We start from the raw sequence: 15,621 nt of genomic DNA, 5'->3' as shown, positions 1-15,621 counted from the left end.
AGGTACATTACTGACATTCAGATAAGGAAAAAAGAAATCACATAAAATCCTATGTTTTAGATACACATTAACCTGCAGGGACAAAGATCCACTAGGGCATTCAGACAAACAATGGAAATAGTAGATCACCTTAAACAGAAGGCCACAAGGAATCTTCAACAGCATGAGATAAATAAACTGAAGCTTTTCCCTTAAGAAAGGAAGCAGAAAACATGAAGCAACTCTGAAGTGGTAGTGTAACACTTTATGGTGGACTATTGGGATCCTTTAGCTGTAATGCTTACACTGTGGTCATTTGCTTGGTGCTTTGTCACCTTATGCAAAAGCCCAAAAATGTCCTGAGTTTCCTTTCAAACTGTAAACCCTTTGATGCAAGAGAATAATAAAGCTTCAATCACTAATCAATGTGAAGCCTAACATATAGCAACCTATTAGAATTACAACAAGAAAACGATATTGTACACTATTACAAGATCAACATTGCCCTGTTTCCTTTCCAAAGCATAATGGGCTTGTTTTTATCACAGGAGATGGGAGTACCACTCAAGAAAATAAGCTCTAGCCCAAATTTACAAATTTCTTGAACATTTTTAAGAGTCTGACTAGTGTTATGCTTAGCTTTGTAAGTGGTAGAAAGTTACTCTTAAAATAGCAGTAAAGTAGTATTTCAAGTTCTCTCCCTTCCCTTGAAAATAGTGTTATGCATATGATACAGGCCAAGGAACTTACACAATACAAAGAGGACAAAACCCCAGCCAAGTTAAAAACAATCATTCCAAATCTATTATAAGCAAACATACACAGTATATGACACACTGGCTAATGTACTAGCAGTATATTAATTACAAAACTTTATGAACTATCAAAACTGTAAGGAAATTAAACAGAACATTTTGAAGGTTTGGTAACAAATAATGCTTTTTTTTTTTTTTTTAAAGCCATGAAAATAATTTTGACAGTACATCTCTTTCAACACTTCAAGGCAGTTTCGTGCTGGATTTTCTTTCCCTGCTTTTGTTCAAGACTGATAACATCTGGATCTTTAGTTAACTATTTATTAACACTTATTCCAAGAAAACCAAACCCATTTTGAATAAGAATATGTCTTACAAAAGTCTAGTGCATATATTTTTTTTTAATAGAAAAGATTAAGCTTTCTTGACTACTACAAAAAGCAAACAAGCATTCATAATCTTCCTTTTTCCAATTACTATTGATAGGGAAGACAAGCTGCTCAGCTTAGTTTCTAAAAGCTGTCTAAAAAATAAAGCCAGAATTACAATATTCCAGAATTTTTTTTTTCATGAGAGCTTAACTAATCCCAAATTTCCTTACATAAGATTGCTTAGGTACCATTTTAGCTAATATTTTGCTCATGCACAGTACTGACATGAGCATGATGAAAAATAAGTTGGAAACAAAACCAAAAGGTTATTTTTTAAATAAACTTTACATGCTTTAAAATGCCTCTAATTAAAAGAAAATTTGCAAATGAAGATCATCCCACTAAAAGCTGGCTTATTTACCTTCAAATAAACTGAGGTCTCTTCGTAGCCTTGGTCCATAAAGCCCTTCTAAAATACTTTCAAAACCTGGAAACAAAAGAAACATTTAGAACAGTTAATCAAAGGTTTCTTATAAAAAGAACGCAAGTTTCAGAACACTGGCAACAGACATTCTCTCAAATTCCAAGAGCAATTTCAAAAATCGTTACATTTATCACACAAGTCTGTTTATTCCTGACACTATAGTACCATACAGCAGAATTAGAAGATAAACATAAGACAAGGCAATTGCCATCTGCACACAGTCAGCCTATTAAGCCATGCCCCAACAACCTCATTAGACTTAAAATAACTACTATAGAATCTTAAGGGTTGGAAGATTAACCTCATAGCTCTACACTAGTAGAGTAAGTCTTTCTTACACTGAGAATTAGAAGTTGGGAAGAAGAGGGCAGGAGGACACAGGATTTCAGAATCAGAAGCTTCTCATTTAGGCTCACAAAAAATTACATTATATGAGTAGGCTAGTATTCTACAAATAAAAGAAAAGAAAGCTTATTTGCTTCTGATGACAGTTCTGTATAAAAAACATTTTAAAATTGAGGATTAAATAAATCCAATTATTTTCCAGATTTACTAGCTAGTCTGTTTTAGGTATTTGGTAAAAGCACACACTGCAGCAGGAGATAAGTTAATCAATCGTTAGCTGTCTGCAACAAACAAAAAAAGGAAGAGGACATGTTGGAAAACTAATGAAACAGTCAGAATTTGTAACATCAGTAAAACGGAAGTTTTGTTCAATATAGAAATAATTTTCATGTGCCCTCTCTTCTCTCCTACAGACTCCTATATAATAAGCCTATTTTCAACTAAGAGGATAATTCAAAGCAGCATTTGAAGGTTCTCATTCTTTAATATGAACAGGTCTTGAGTATGAAGACAGCACTTTGCAAGACTATTTTATCATCCTACTACATGAAAGATACCACCAGTATCTTCAGGAAACATCTGCCTACCATCAGCACAGAACACTTCTAATTATAAATCTGCTCATCACCCATGATGCTCTCTATCACAGACAACGTTTACTTTCTGGTTTAGATCTTATGTACACTAGTATGAGGAGGAATTAACATGCTATATGAGGTATAGTGGATATTTAATAATTTAAAATCCTAACATAGACAAGTTACTTTAACTATAGGAGCTGTTCAGCCTGACAGGTCACATTGTGTTAAAAATTACCTTTTAATTTTGTATAATTCCATGGGTTTTATACATGAATTATATGTATATTATTAAATTGACTAGTACCTACTATAATTTTACAATTTGAGATAGAAATAAATATACTTCTATTCTAGGTTTCTATTTTTTTTTTCCTCCAATAAATATAGTCTTATACAACAGCACAAGGTAATGGACAGAACCACTCTCTTCTCAGGTGTTTTTTTTTTTTTTTTTTTTTAAACACAGCTACAAAAGCTAGAAAAAACAAAAATCCAAAGTCCAAGTACACACTAAAAATTATATTAAAATATCATCCACTGACCCTGAGATTCAACGTTATATCAATTCAGATCATACTGCACAGACTCCTAGCTCTTCTAACTTCAAGGGCAAGAGAAGAAATGTTAAACTGAGATGCAATTCCCCAAATAACCACCTGAAAAAAGTGAAATCATAATAAGAAAAGCAGTGTAATGTTATAAACAGCAAGCCACTTAGGCTCAGCAGCTAGCCAGTGCTTAGATTCTTGCAAGTTACAATTCACTGGAGCATTGCTTGGAAACAGCTGGGCTTATTCCAGAACAAGTACTAACTCCAATTTTTTAGTACTTTCTAGCTCTGCAAAACTGTTCTTCTTTCCAAAACTGCTTTCCATGCATCTTGTGTTATAAATGGTAAATAGCACAGTTGGCTTTTATGGTTTTTGCTTCTGAACAAAGCAGGCACCAATCCACTTCACTGATGTTTCACCAAACTGGGTTCCATCCTACCCTTCTCTTACCAGAGCTTCCCCATGCGGCCACAGGTTTGACTTACTACTGCTGATGAATACATGCCAACAACATTTCATGAAATGTAACCACCTGAGCCCAGGAATTTAAACAAATCTATGTTTCATTGGAAACGTAAGTAGTAGTTTTGGAACTCTTCAAAACCTGAAGAGCCTACAGACACTGGTCAAATACACTTTACTTATACACCTGTATAAGTACTTATACACCTTTATTGATACACCTTTCCAGCAAACAATCAAAAAATCTGTTCTAAGTTCATTTTACAGATGTCTTCATATCAGTCTTTTGGTGGCTTGACTCTAAACTGCCTTTCACAACTACTGTGAATTTATCCTGGACACTTTTTGGCTCCAAACTGAAGAGAAACACCATGCTTTATCATCTTGCAATGCCCTGGTCTATCAACTTAACTCCTTTTACCTCTAGCACATTTATTGTGTTACTTGTCTTCTTATATCTTAACGTAAAAGTAGTATCAGCTCTATCAATTACTTGACATCCATTATGATCCAAGTCACATTCCTCCAACAATTTTCATAAGCATAAGTTTATGATACTGTTAATCTTTTGACAGTTAAGGAAAAATGTTTCCACAGTTTTCTGAACAAAGCTGTCAACTTCCCCTACAACACATATTTCTTCCTTAACCCCCTTATGATCATCCTCTCCCAAATCTGTTGCTTTCCTTGCTCAGGGCTAGAATAAGGACTCCCAGGACATGGTTGCTGGAAGCTGTGACTTCCAGCTACAGGAAGAGGGCTCTCTTTTTCCATCGGTAGTTCTTTAGGCACTGAACAGGCACACAGCCTAGAGAACAGGTCAGAAGGAAGTTCTGCCAGGTTTGGCATCTAAGCCTGAATCATGGGTCCACAACCAAAGCCACTAAAAAGAAGCAGTGACCAACAGTGGCTGCAGACTTCTGTATGTGTGGGGTGAAGGCTTCTACATATGGGACATACTGTCTGGTTGGCTGCAGAGGTCTGTTTGCCTGGGGTCCTGATATAGGATATAGCTAAGAGATTTTTTTTTTTTTTTTTTTTATATATGTGTATATATATATATATATATTTTTTTTTACAGTTCGCCTGGCCATATTCAATGTTATAATGCGGTGCTTGGTCACTACGATACTGCCAAGGGAGATCTTCAGCAATCAATATTCACTATAGATATCCTGGAACAATAGGAAGGACACTGGTGGTGATCCAGGGAAAAGGCTTTGACAAGAACAAACACATGCTGGGAGTAAGCATCTGGTTATCTGGCTGCAGGCAGAACTTCAGATTTTATGGCAATAAGAGTCTCCCTGAGAAAGTGCTCAAGAGAAACAGGATCCATTTGGTAATGAAAATCCTCATTGCCAACAGGCTTGCCTGGTAATGACAGTTTCAAAATCCAAGGATTTGCCAAGGAAATGCAGCCTGAAGCCCAGAAAGTAGGAGAACAACAGAGAGGGTAAAGACAGGACAACACAAAAGCAAGGCTTCTACCACCCCCAAAAAAGCGGCATAAGCAGGGACACATCTCCAGTAGCATCCCACAGCTGAGCCTGCAAGCATGTTTCTAACAAGTTTCTTCAAATGACCAAGCCTTAGGAGAACATCCAAGAAGAATACATGTCATGTAACAAATAGAAGTTGGCATTGGAGTACCACTTTCAAACATACCACTTGGCAGGTCTGAAGCTAGAGAGTCATTACACGGTTGGGAAAGCGACTAGTAGTATGTGTGCAGGTTATATTGAAGTGTTTTATATACTCTACATCAAATTCACTTCTATATTCCGTTAGTCTTGTTTTATCACAGAATCACAGAACTGTAGGGGTTGGAAGGGACCTCAAAAAGATCATTGGGTCCAACCCCCTCAGTTTATTGTCATATTAACTCAGTATTTGCATCTTTTCTTTTCCAAAGGAATACCTATTTTATAAAAGCAGGTATTTACATCCATCCTTGACTTCCATTCCTTCTTATCTCTTTTGGTTGTCATCCATTCCCTCCCCCCTGTCCCATTTTACATAATCCTGTTTCAGCAGTATTCCAATCCTACACTTCAGCTACAAAGGTGTACTTTTTTTTGGGTGGTGGTGATGATACAAAGTCACTGTATTTGAGACACTTCACTACAATTTAATCATCTTTTGGTAAAAACAAACTATGCTTTTTTCCTTACTCTTCTGTTCTACACTAGAACACGTTAATACTAAATCTCAGTGAAGGGTCTCACAAAAACTTAGGAAAACTCCAGTATCCGCAATTGAGGCAAGGTATATGGAGGTGTTGGTCTACAGCCACTTGTAACAGGGACCCAGGAAGCCACATAGCTAGCTACTCCACTGTAGCCACCAAGGAGGAGAGAGGAAAGGGGAAAGGAGAAAGGGAAGGAATGGAAGGAATGTCAGGGAAGAAAACCCCTATAATCCAAAATCTGGCCACACAAATGACCTAGCGACATGTCACCTAGAAAAAACATCTGCTTATAGGCATTCCACTCTCTGCCATTCCCTCTCCCCACACCCGATCTACTGCAGCTTTTTCCAGTTTAGAGAAGTATAAGCACATACTGATAAAAAGAATTCAAAGTAAATATTTCTAAATACATTCACTTCTGATACTTTTCCCCACTCAAACACTGTTTTACCCATATCACTGGATACATAACAGAAGCAGTACACAAACAGTCCTTACTTAGAAAAAATTAAATGGAAGAGAGATGTTTAACAGTCTCGCTTCACCAATTCACATTTGCTGCTTTATCTTTTCAGCACCAAAGTGAAAAACGTCTATTATAGTCTATTAGAATGGATCACAGAATCATAGAACAGCTTAGGTTGGAAGGGACCTCACAGACCACCTAATTCCAACCCCCTGCTATTGGCATCTCCCACCAGACCAGGGAGCTCAAAGCCCCATCCAGCCTGGCCTTGAATGCCTCCAGGGATGGGACATCCACAGCTTCTCTGGGCAACCTGTGCCAGGGCCTCATTACCCTCTGAGGGAGAACTTTCTCCTGGCATACAGTTTAAATTTCTCCTGTTTTAGTGTTAAACCATTCTGCCTTGCCCTGTCACTGTCTGCCCATGCAGAAAGTCACTCTCCATCTTCATTATAAGTCCCGTTTAAGTACTGAGAGGACACAGTGAGGTTTCCATAAAGCCTTCTCCAGAAGGAACAGCTCCAGTTTCCTCAGCCTTTCTTCACAGGAGAGGTGCTCCAGCCCAATGATCATTTTTGCGGCCCTCTTCTGGGCCCACTCTAACAGATTCATATCCTTTTCTCATGCTGGGGGCCCTAGTACAGAAGCCTCTGAAGGCACCACAGGATCTCACATTTCTCTAAAACACACTTTTGTTAAACTACAACTCTGTTCGCTTCATTATTGATGTTGTAATCCTCCCAATTTTCATGCATCTAAAAATTATTAGTATCATTGAATGGTTTGGGTTGGGAGGGACCTCAAAGACCATTCAGTCCCACCCGCCCTAGGCATGGGCAGGGACATCTCCCATCAGACCAGGTTGATCAAAGCCCCATCCAACCTGGCCTTGAACACTGCCAGGAATAGGGCATCCACAGCTCCTCTGGGCAACATGTGCCAGTGCCTCACAGTAAAGAATTTCTTCCTTATATCCAAACCTACCCTCTTCTAGTATCCCATTAATTTCCATCTTCCTCCACCCTGTGCCTTACAACACTAGGAATCACATCTGAATTACAGTGGTTCAAGCTGGTTTACTACAGTCCATATCACTTCTGTTACTTACCACTCACCACTCTTCTGGTTTTAAGAAACACCTCCATTAAATAACATGCTTCTAACAAGGAAGACTTGCATACACCTTGTTGTGTTTTTTTTTTTTTGTGTGTTTTTTTTTTTGAGTTTTTACTTGATATTATAATAAAATCAAATGTAAAGTAAAAGAAAAATGCACATGCTAAGCAGCATACAGATCAACAACATTAATCATAGAATTAATGCTGCTTTTAAAACCAAAACTAACATTAAAATAGTTTCAGGACTGCTGATTTTAATTGTTAAAGGACTGTAAAAATTAAAAGAGTCTTCAAAATGTAATTAGGAAATTCAAACAATAGGATTATATTTAATGAGCTTATGCACAAGCACAATACCACCAGACAGCATTACAATGAAACTTTTTTGGTTTTCTGTAATAGTAGTGTTATTTCACCTACTGGCTTAAGTGACTCGATTACAACTAAGTTTAATTCCTACTTCTGAATTTGAGCCCGTGAACGTTATCTGGTCTTCATGTAAGTTCTCTTCCCACCCTGAAGTCATAGATCACAACCTGTATTTTGAAGAGGTGTTTCCCTAATCTATGAAGACTGTTACACAAACCATATGAGGCGTTTCAGAAACTAAAATCACATTGGGAATAAATTATGGCCAAGTAAGGATCAAAAGACAGGCCCTGCACACCCCAGACTGTCATAACCAATAACTAACCTCCTTAACTGATAGCCTCCTTTTGCTCCCATATGCTTTTATTTCAGTATTTATTTTATTTCATTGCCTTTCATGGCAAGGCAATATGCACAGTGAGCAAAAACTTTCACCAGTCAATACTGATGTTCTGCTTATGAAAATAACTGAGGCTTGTCACTTATATATACTTGCCCCCATTCTATACAGCTTCACAACTGCGTGATTTAGTTTGGCTCAGTACAGGAATGCACCTGAAGGAAGTTTTGTAGTTTGCATTAGTCAGCTATCTTGGATTCAACCAAGTCATACCACAGACAGAATCCAGTTTCTTTAGTCCTGTCAGGCATTAGATTTATTTTCAATTGCTTTAAAAAAAAAAAAAAAAAGTAACCTATGCAGAACACTAAGTCTCTCAGTCTCGGAATGACTAACTTCTGCTTCTCTTCTTTTCAAGTCATTTCTTCAATACTTACTTTAAGTTACAGGTGCAAGAGTGGGGAAAAAAAGTATTTGTTTTGGCTTACTTAAAGAAAGGCAGATGACTCCTTTGACAGGTTATCCCTTTGATAAGAATGGGTCTCAGAGCTCATGTTTACATTATTAGAAATTAAAAGATGAGTAAAATGAGTAAGCTTTCCGAACTGTATGCCCCCATTTCACAGGTGCTACTTGCACTCCGTGTGCCACTGTATTTGACAATGCACTAGGTCACTGGTTCCTCTGAAAGATTATTATCTACATATAAGTTTTGCCTTTTTGTCTCCAAATAAAGAAAGTCTCCTGTTTCTAAGTAGCAGGAAAAACAATTAATTGCATCAAAAATGAAACCCTTTAAGAACATATGTTCATTAATCATCACCAAGTTCCTTTGGTTTGTCAGACCACTCTCGACTGATTTAGAAGGCATTTTATGATACTTTTGTACCACTAATTCAAATTTCTGAAAAGCATTAAATAGTTCTCTCAGTCTCCTGCTCTATTACACCTGGTTATCTTTAGCCCATTCTGATACAAGCAGCAACCCCCTCATAACTTGATAAAAGGAGAATATTCTGCAGACAAGAGTTACTTTCGTATTTTATAAGAATAAAGAGCAAGGTGTTCAGCAGAGTAACTTAAATTTGACCTTCACATCTCTCGGTTTCTTCTGCCACCCCCTTCTTTCCACGGGTAGGGGCTGCCCCCCCCCCCCCCCGAGCTATAGATGGATTCATAAATCTACTCTTTACATACAGGTATCATTCTCAAATACTTTTTTTTTTAAAAAAAAAAACAAAAAAAAAAAACCAACAACCTACTATAACATGAACTTGGAAAGGATCTACTGTGTTATGAAACCATTGAGGCACTGACTTAAAGTAAATAAAGTTTTTCTGCCATTTATACAAATTGTAAGAAAAAAAAAAAAATCACACACAACTAGATTGTTTGGTAAAATACCCGAAGTCTAGATCATGACAAGTGAAGCAAAAATAAAATTTCATTTGAGTGTTACTCCTCCTATCCCACTCCCTATTCCCTCCTCCACCCCAATCTACAATGTCACTACAGGATATCTATTCAGTAAGACTTGACAAAATGCTGGCCAGATCCTCAGGTGAAAAATAGCCCCATTTTCTTCCTGGAACATTCTTCTTGGAACATAATTAAGGACAGATTTCACATGGGGGTGGTAGGATTGGGATGAGGCTGCTCTACACTATTATGCCCAGTTTGAACCCAGTTTTTGCTTATAGCACTAAAAAAAAAAAATATATATATATATATATATATATATATATATATATATATATATATATATATATAAGATAGAGAGTTCTAAAACATTTAAACTTAATACATTCATTTTCTTTACTGTATTGATTCAGATCCCTGAGCAAACAGGAACCAACATACCAGAGATTCCAGTGTGAAAGGGAGGAAATCCTCTATTTAGACTCCAATACAAATTCAGCACCATAGCTAAGAAAGATATTTGTCTAATGCAAACCTTTACCCCAAAAAATTAATCTGGTTGAGGGCACTGCTGCTGCCAGAGAATGAGACTGGGTGACCACAGATTGCCTACACTTGTCATTGAGACATGCAATGAAACTTACAGAAGAGCCTCAGTTCTAACAGGCTACTTTGCAGTTAGGATAAAAAAAAAATCATGCTTTTGAGTCTTAACGTTGTACTTCCTCCAGGGGATGCACAGTGATGGCACAGTTTCCAAGAAGAACGTGTACATCAAAAGAGCTAGTTAACCCACTGAGCAACTCAGCAGAAGGCAGAGAGGGAGTAACGTGCAGTGCTAGAGGCTGACACTGGCTATACCTCAGGACCAAAACAAAGAGAGGAAGTGTTCCCCACCCCCTCCCCAGTTGTTCAACAGTTTTAAAGAAAAGGGTGGCAGCCAACAGAGCAAAAATAAATCAGATTTGTAGGTTACAAATCTGTAGCCAAGACCAGCATTAGGTTTGATATCTACTTTTCAGGTACTTACAAATCACAGTAAGAGAAATGAGATAAGGTTCAGGAAATAAGGAAGTATCTCTGCACTCTTTATGTAAATAAAAATGTGCCCTTGTAGACCCCTAAAAAGGAGAGCCCATGACACCTTTTACTGCAGCTTCTAGACATTGCTGCTTTAGAGACTGTCAAAACTAGATTTAATCTCTAAAGTAGCAGCAAGATACTTTGAGAGTTTTATTTGTAATCTGAAGTCTTTTCCTTAAGCATTTCAAAAGTAACTGAGCTAGTATTGGGGTAGAGGGAAAGAAAACTGCTTTTTAAATGACAGTTACTAGAATTTTACTTACTCTAAAAAACTCTAATTTCTTGGAAAAACAGTGTAATCCTAGCTGTCATGCAGGGACATTTAGATCTAGAATTGGTCTGAATCTCACCAGACATCAAGACATCTCTACCTTACATACTTGCAAGTCAATGAAGGAAGCATGGCCCTCTGTTACTGCTTATAGTGACCAGCACTGAAGCAGTAGAACTCTGTGTCACATAACAGGCAGAAATCCATCCATGAACTGAGGCTTCATTCCTTGAAAGAGACATGGGTGACCAAGCCCAGGTAACTCAGTGCAAGATGCATCCACTGCCTCCCAGAATAAAGGGACCAGAAACTGTCTGAATCATCTATTACCACTTCTCTCCCCACTTTCACCACTTTTTGGACCTTATTGAGCTAGCCAGCCCTGCAGCAGGACATGGAATTGAGACATCTTCAGCCTGTGGTCAAAGAGACCTTAAATACATTTCACATTAGCATTGGTTAAAAATTCTGCCGACAAAGCTTCTGCTTTTCTTTGTTCTAGTCCTAACTCTATGGTAGTCTCAATACCAACTGCTATTACAAACTGTACAGCCAACTTCTGTTGGTTACAAGTTCGTAACTTCCTTAGAGAAGGAAACTGTTAGAGAAAGGCTTCATTCCTACATGCATGTCTATTTAGATGCTCACTGAATCATCACAGAAAAGCAAAGTCCACAGCAGGTCTCTAACAACAAACAGGTCCCAGCACTGCTTTCCTACTGTGCAGCACCACATGCCTAACCAGCATCTGGATGAAAGTCTAGCAGTCAACTAATGAATGAGTTCGTCTGGCACACTTCCTGGATTAGCAGAATCAGAAATATGAAGCCTTCTGCTTGAAAGGGAGATCTTGGGGAAAGCTGTTGGAAAAATAAACTTATCAGAAAATGGTATTTCACTGAGCCAAAAAAGTATTTAATTCAAAACATCCCAAGCTTGATGAGTGTTTGAGAAATTGAAGCTGAGGGTTCTGCAACCACACCATGGCTCTGCTGCAAGAAAGACTTCACATTAAGACCTCGCAAGCCATCAGGAAAGCTCCATGAAACTCATGCCCAACAGCAAGTTTAACTAGCAGACTTCACAGAAAGTCATCCCTAAGAAATCCTGAGTTTCTAATTCATGGGAATTTTCAGGTGGTTTCCTTTTGTCTACCATTTCTGCCTCAAGCAGACAACTTGTCTATTTGCTGTGTACTGTTTTGAAATTACATTGACATTTATTTCTTACCTGCTGAAGCTACAGAATGACAGTCATTCTGTATCTAGATACCAAACTATCACACAGCAAACACATTATCAACTCTATAGATATCAATCCTACATTCTTTAAAGTTTATTTCCAAGCATGTTACTAACTTACAAAGCCCTAAGCCAATTTATTAAAAATATTTTTATAATCTTGGATATACCTTTAAAATACAAGTTAATTTGATATGTTTGTCATAAGCTTGCTTTTCTACATTTTTATGATAATGATGCCATGTTTCCACCTTTACTCTTATAAAGATCTGGTTAAAAGAAAAAACCACAGGCACCATTTTCGTATCCAAAGAAAATTTGGCTTGGCAAATTAGACAATTTCAAATTGCCAACGTGTCAACTAGGTCAACCAGAATTGAGCACTGATCTATGTAAAAATTTCACCTGAAGTTAAAAAAAAAAAAAAAGGTATTAACCATGCCTCTTTTCTCTATAAAATTTTATAGAGTTCAAAGTTAAAACTGAAAGTGCTTTACTCACGTGCTTCAGTTAGGCTAGAAGATCTAAGTTCAATTCAGCTGATTTCTGATCTTGTCTTAAACATGCCCAAAGCTAACAAGAAGAGATACCATTACTGAAAGTAAGTTGAGATACATTGCCTATTTACATGTCAGGGACAACCAACCTGCAATCTACATCTTGAATGTAGTCACTTCTGCTGAACCTGTACGATACAACTAAAAAGAACACATGCATGCACACAAGTTTCTAATCAGCTAACATTTAGTAAGAGCTAAATTTCCTCAATTCCCACTGGAGACTGAAAAAGCAGAAATACAGAACTGAAGACCACAAATACAAGTTTTAGCTTCACATTAGGCGCTCTCAGTGAAAAGATGACAGATCAGAGAACAGAAAAAAAGTGAATTGGTCTCATCTTAGCTTTCAGAATTAGAGATACCTCAGAGACTAATCGGGGTGCTTTATTCTTGCTTTTTAAATTTAAAAAGCAGCCAGTACACGTCTATACAAATTTGATTAACTTCCTCCCAAGGATTACATGGCACAAGACAAAGCATCAAGTGGTAAGATTTTAAGTTTTGGATTCAGACTTACCTCTGGTGTGGAACAGAAATCACACAGTGCCTAAATGTACCTGCTCTGAGAATTCATTGGGAATTAGCAAAGTCTGTAACAATCTTTTAATTACCTCCTACATTCTATAAAACTCATGTTATTAATGTCTGACCAAGCGGTGGCAAGGAGAGAAAGGAAACAGACTAATTTCAAGTACATAGTGGCAGGACTCTGAATACTTTAATCATGGGGAGAACAAACAAGCTCTTACACAAAGTGCATGGGTTTAAGCACAGTACTATCCCACCTTAGAAACACTCCACTCCTCCTGTGTTCCAGCATTGGCTCCTCCTTAGCAGAATCACTCTATTTCTAGACAGACATTGATTTTCAGTTGTGAATTCATTAGTTTACTTTAAAATCTGAAGTGATATTTTTTCCCCATTTTTATTGTATAAAATGAGAAGTTACATACCTATTTTGCTCTTTAAGCAGATAATGCATTTGTTGCAGAAGCATTAAGCAAAAGCAAAACAGATACTAATTTTTCTTCTGGAAGACCAGGAATGAGAAGAAAATCAGAAAAGGCTGACTCACCACCAGGTTTCACTACTACTTTGACAATGTAGTATGTTTCTTTGACCCAAGACAGTCATCTTACTGCTTCCAACAAGTTTCTAGTAACACAAAATGGGAAACTTCAGTACTTCAAGCTGATCTTTACTTAGGATTTTTCCTGTTAATTAAACAATTTTGGAAGACAACAGCAACCACTTATGAAGGCCAATTTGAACTGCAAGGTCAACAGGAATAGGATTTTTATTTATTTATTTTTAAAGAAAGCCTATTTCTAGCAAGAGGGAGAAGTACTGTAGGAACCAGATAAATCTCAGTTCCAGCATTCTGGAAGACATCACATGAAGTTACTTTTCCAGTACCAAACTTCTTAGTCTCACAGGTCTAAGTCACTTATATTCCACGCAAAGAAGTCTTTTAGTTATCTGTAAGGTCAAGAATGAAGGAGAAAATGCCAGAGGACCATTATAGATGTGCTACTGACAAAGCTGCCTAGTAACTAGTCTGTAATTGTTCTACTTTAGTTCTACATAATCCAGTAAGTCGGTTGTCAAAGGGCAGGTGGAGAAGTAGTGTCACAGAACAAAAGGACAGTCAACTCTTCAAATACACCATCCAAATCACCACCAACTAGTTACTCTTGCCAACAGCAGTAGAAGAGGCTACTCTGGTTCTTGGGTTTACGATGCTGTGGTGGGCGAATGAAGCTGACAACGTGACAGAAGATGTGCAACCTGTTGTTCCTTCATAGGAAATCAATAAGAAGTTCTTGAAAAAAAAGAAAAAAGTAGCTGTTCTACTGCCTTTAAGGAACACAGTTGATATCAGTTTCCTCCAAAAAGAAAAGTAATTTGATCCCTCTGAAGAGGGATTCTGAGAAGATGCCAAGATCTCCTTAGACAATATGAATGGGACAAACAACTACCTCTCACTTCACGCACCAGCCCCCAAAACGCTACGATAGGCAGAAACCTGAAAGAAAGTAAAACTGGGTTTGGGTCATTCCTCTTTAAAACTACTGGGTAAGTATTTTTAAGGTCACCAGTTAAGAGGCACAGTCAGCAAACAAGACCGCAAGTTTCAGTAACCAAAATCATCATGCTGTGGAAGCTTTTTCCCCCACATGGTGTCAGTGCAGGAAGCTGCTGACAAAGCTGTCCTGTACCTAGCTCCTAGTTGTTCTGTATGCCATGTTATTAGGTCAGTCGGTCAGCAAAGGGCAGGTGGAGAAGCTGTGTCACACAGTACAAAGGACAGTCAACAAAAAGACCCCACACAATGGTGGGGGCATCTCACAGCTTTTTCTCCCACAGTGTCAGTGCAGAAGGCATTGACCAGTTAAATGAGAAGCTCATGATGCTTGAATTTTTAGTTCACTCCCTAGAGGTTTGTGGGACAAAGATCTCTTGCCGGAGATGATGGCCACAATTCAGGCATGATGTACAGCATATAAATCATTTAGTATTAGGGTGGATAGGGATCAGCATTGAGGCAAAATTTTGTCAAGGCTGAGGAAATAATCATGAAACACACAAAACAGACACAAGAAAGGAGAAACTTAACAACAAGTAGTGCTGAAGAAGCCTGGAGATAGGGTATTAGATTTCATCGAGGGTAAGTTTTAGCAGATGACTTGCTAAATACACTTTATCAGTGACCACAAGAAACATACCTGAAGCTCTGACTGTGCCAGAACAGAAGATGATGGTGGCCTCAAACACAAGCATGACACTTCATCACATACTGATGGTATGAAGTGTAGGAACATACACACCTGAGGATGACTGAAGAACCCATTAAAGGCTGAACAGTAGAAATTTGAAGGCTCTGCTTTCCCAACAGATTACAACACAACTGTAAGCTGTTAAGTGGACAGTTCCCCAAGTTCAGGCATCAATAGAAGAAGGTCTCACAAGACCTTCATCAGTACAACTTTGAAACAAAGCTTCTCTAATCTCTTCCTTACAGCAAAATTCTCTGA

At 37.9% G+C, this 15,621-nt stretch overlaps 1 protein-coding gene across 9 annotated transcripts in view; it reads right to left on the bottom strand.

Moving 5' to 3' along the window:
* Positions 1 to 15,621, bottom strand: part of LCORL (ligand dependent nuclear receptor corepressor like) — a 79,108-nt gene that overhangs the window by 52,680 nt on the left and 10,807 nt on the right. For all 9 annotated transcript variants that reach the window (XM_082759264.1, XM_082759266.1, XM_082759262.1 and 6 more), the window contains exon 2: positions 1,527 to 1,592. In XM_082759264.1, the coding sequence (XP_082615390.1) occupies positions 1,527 to 1,592 (66 nt within the window). The remainder of the gene's footprint in view (positions 1 to 1,526; positions 1,593 to 15,621) is intronic.

This window comes from Aythya marila (genome assembly GCF_965140915.1).
Source record: "Aythya marila genome assembly, chromosome: 4".
NCBI lineage: Eukaryota > Metazoa > Chordata > Aves > Anseriformes > Anatidae > Aythya > Aythya marila.
Note: the sequence above shows the minus strand (reverse complement) of the source record. Positions and strands in the feature narration are given on the sequence as shown.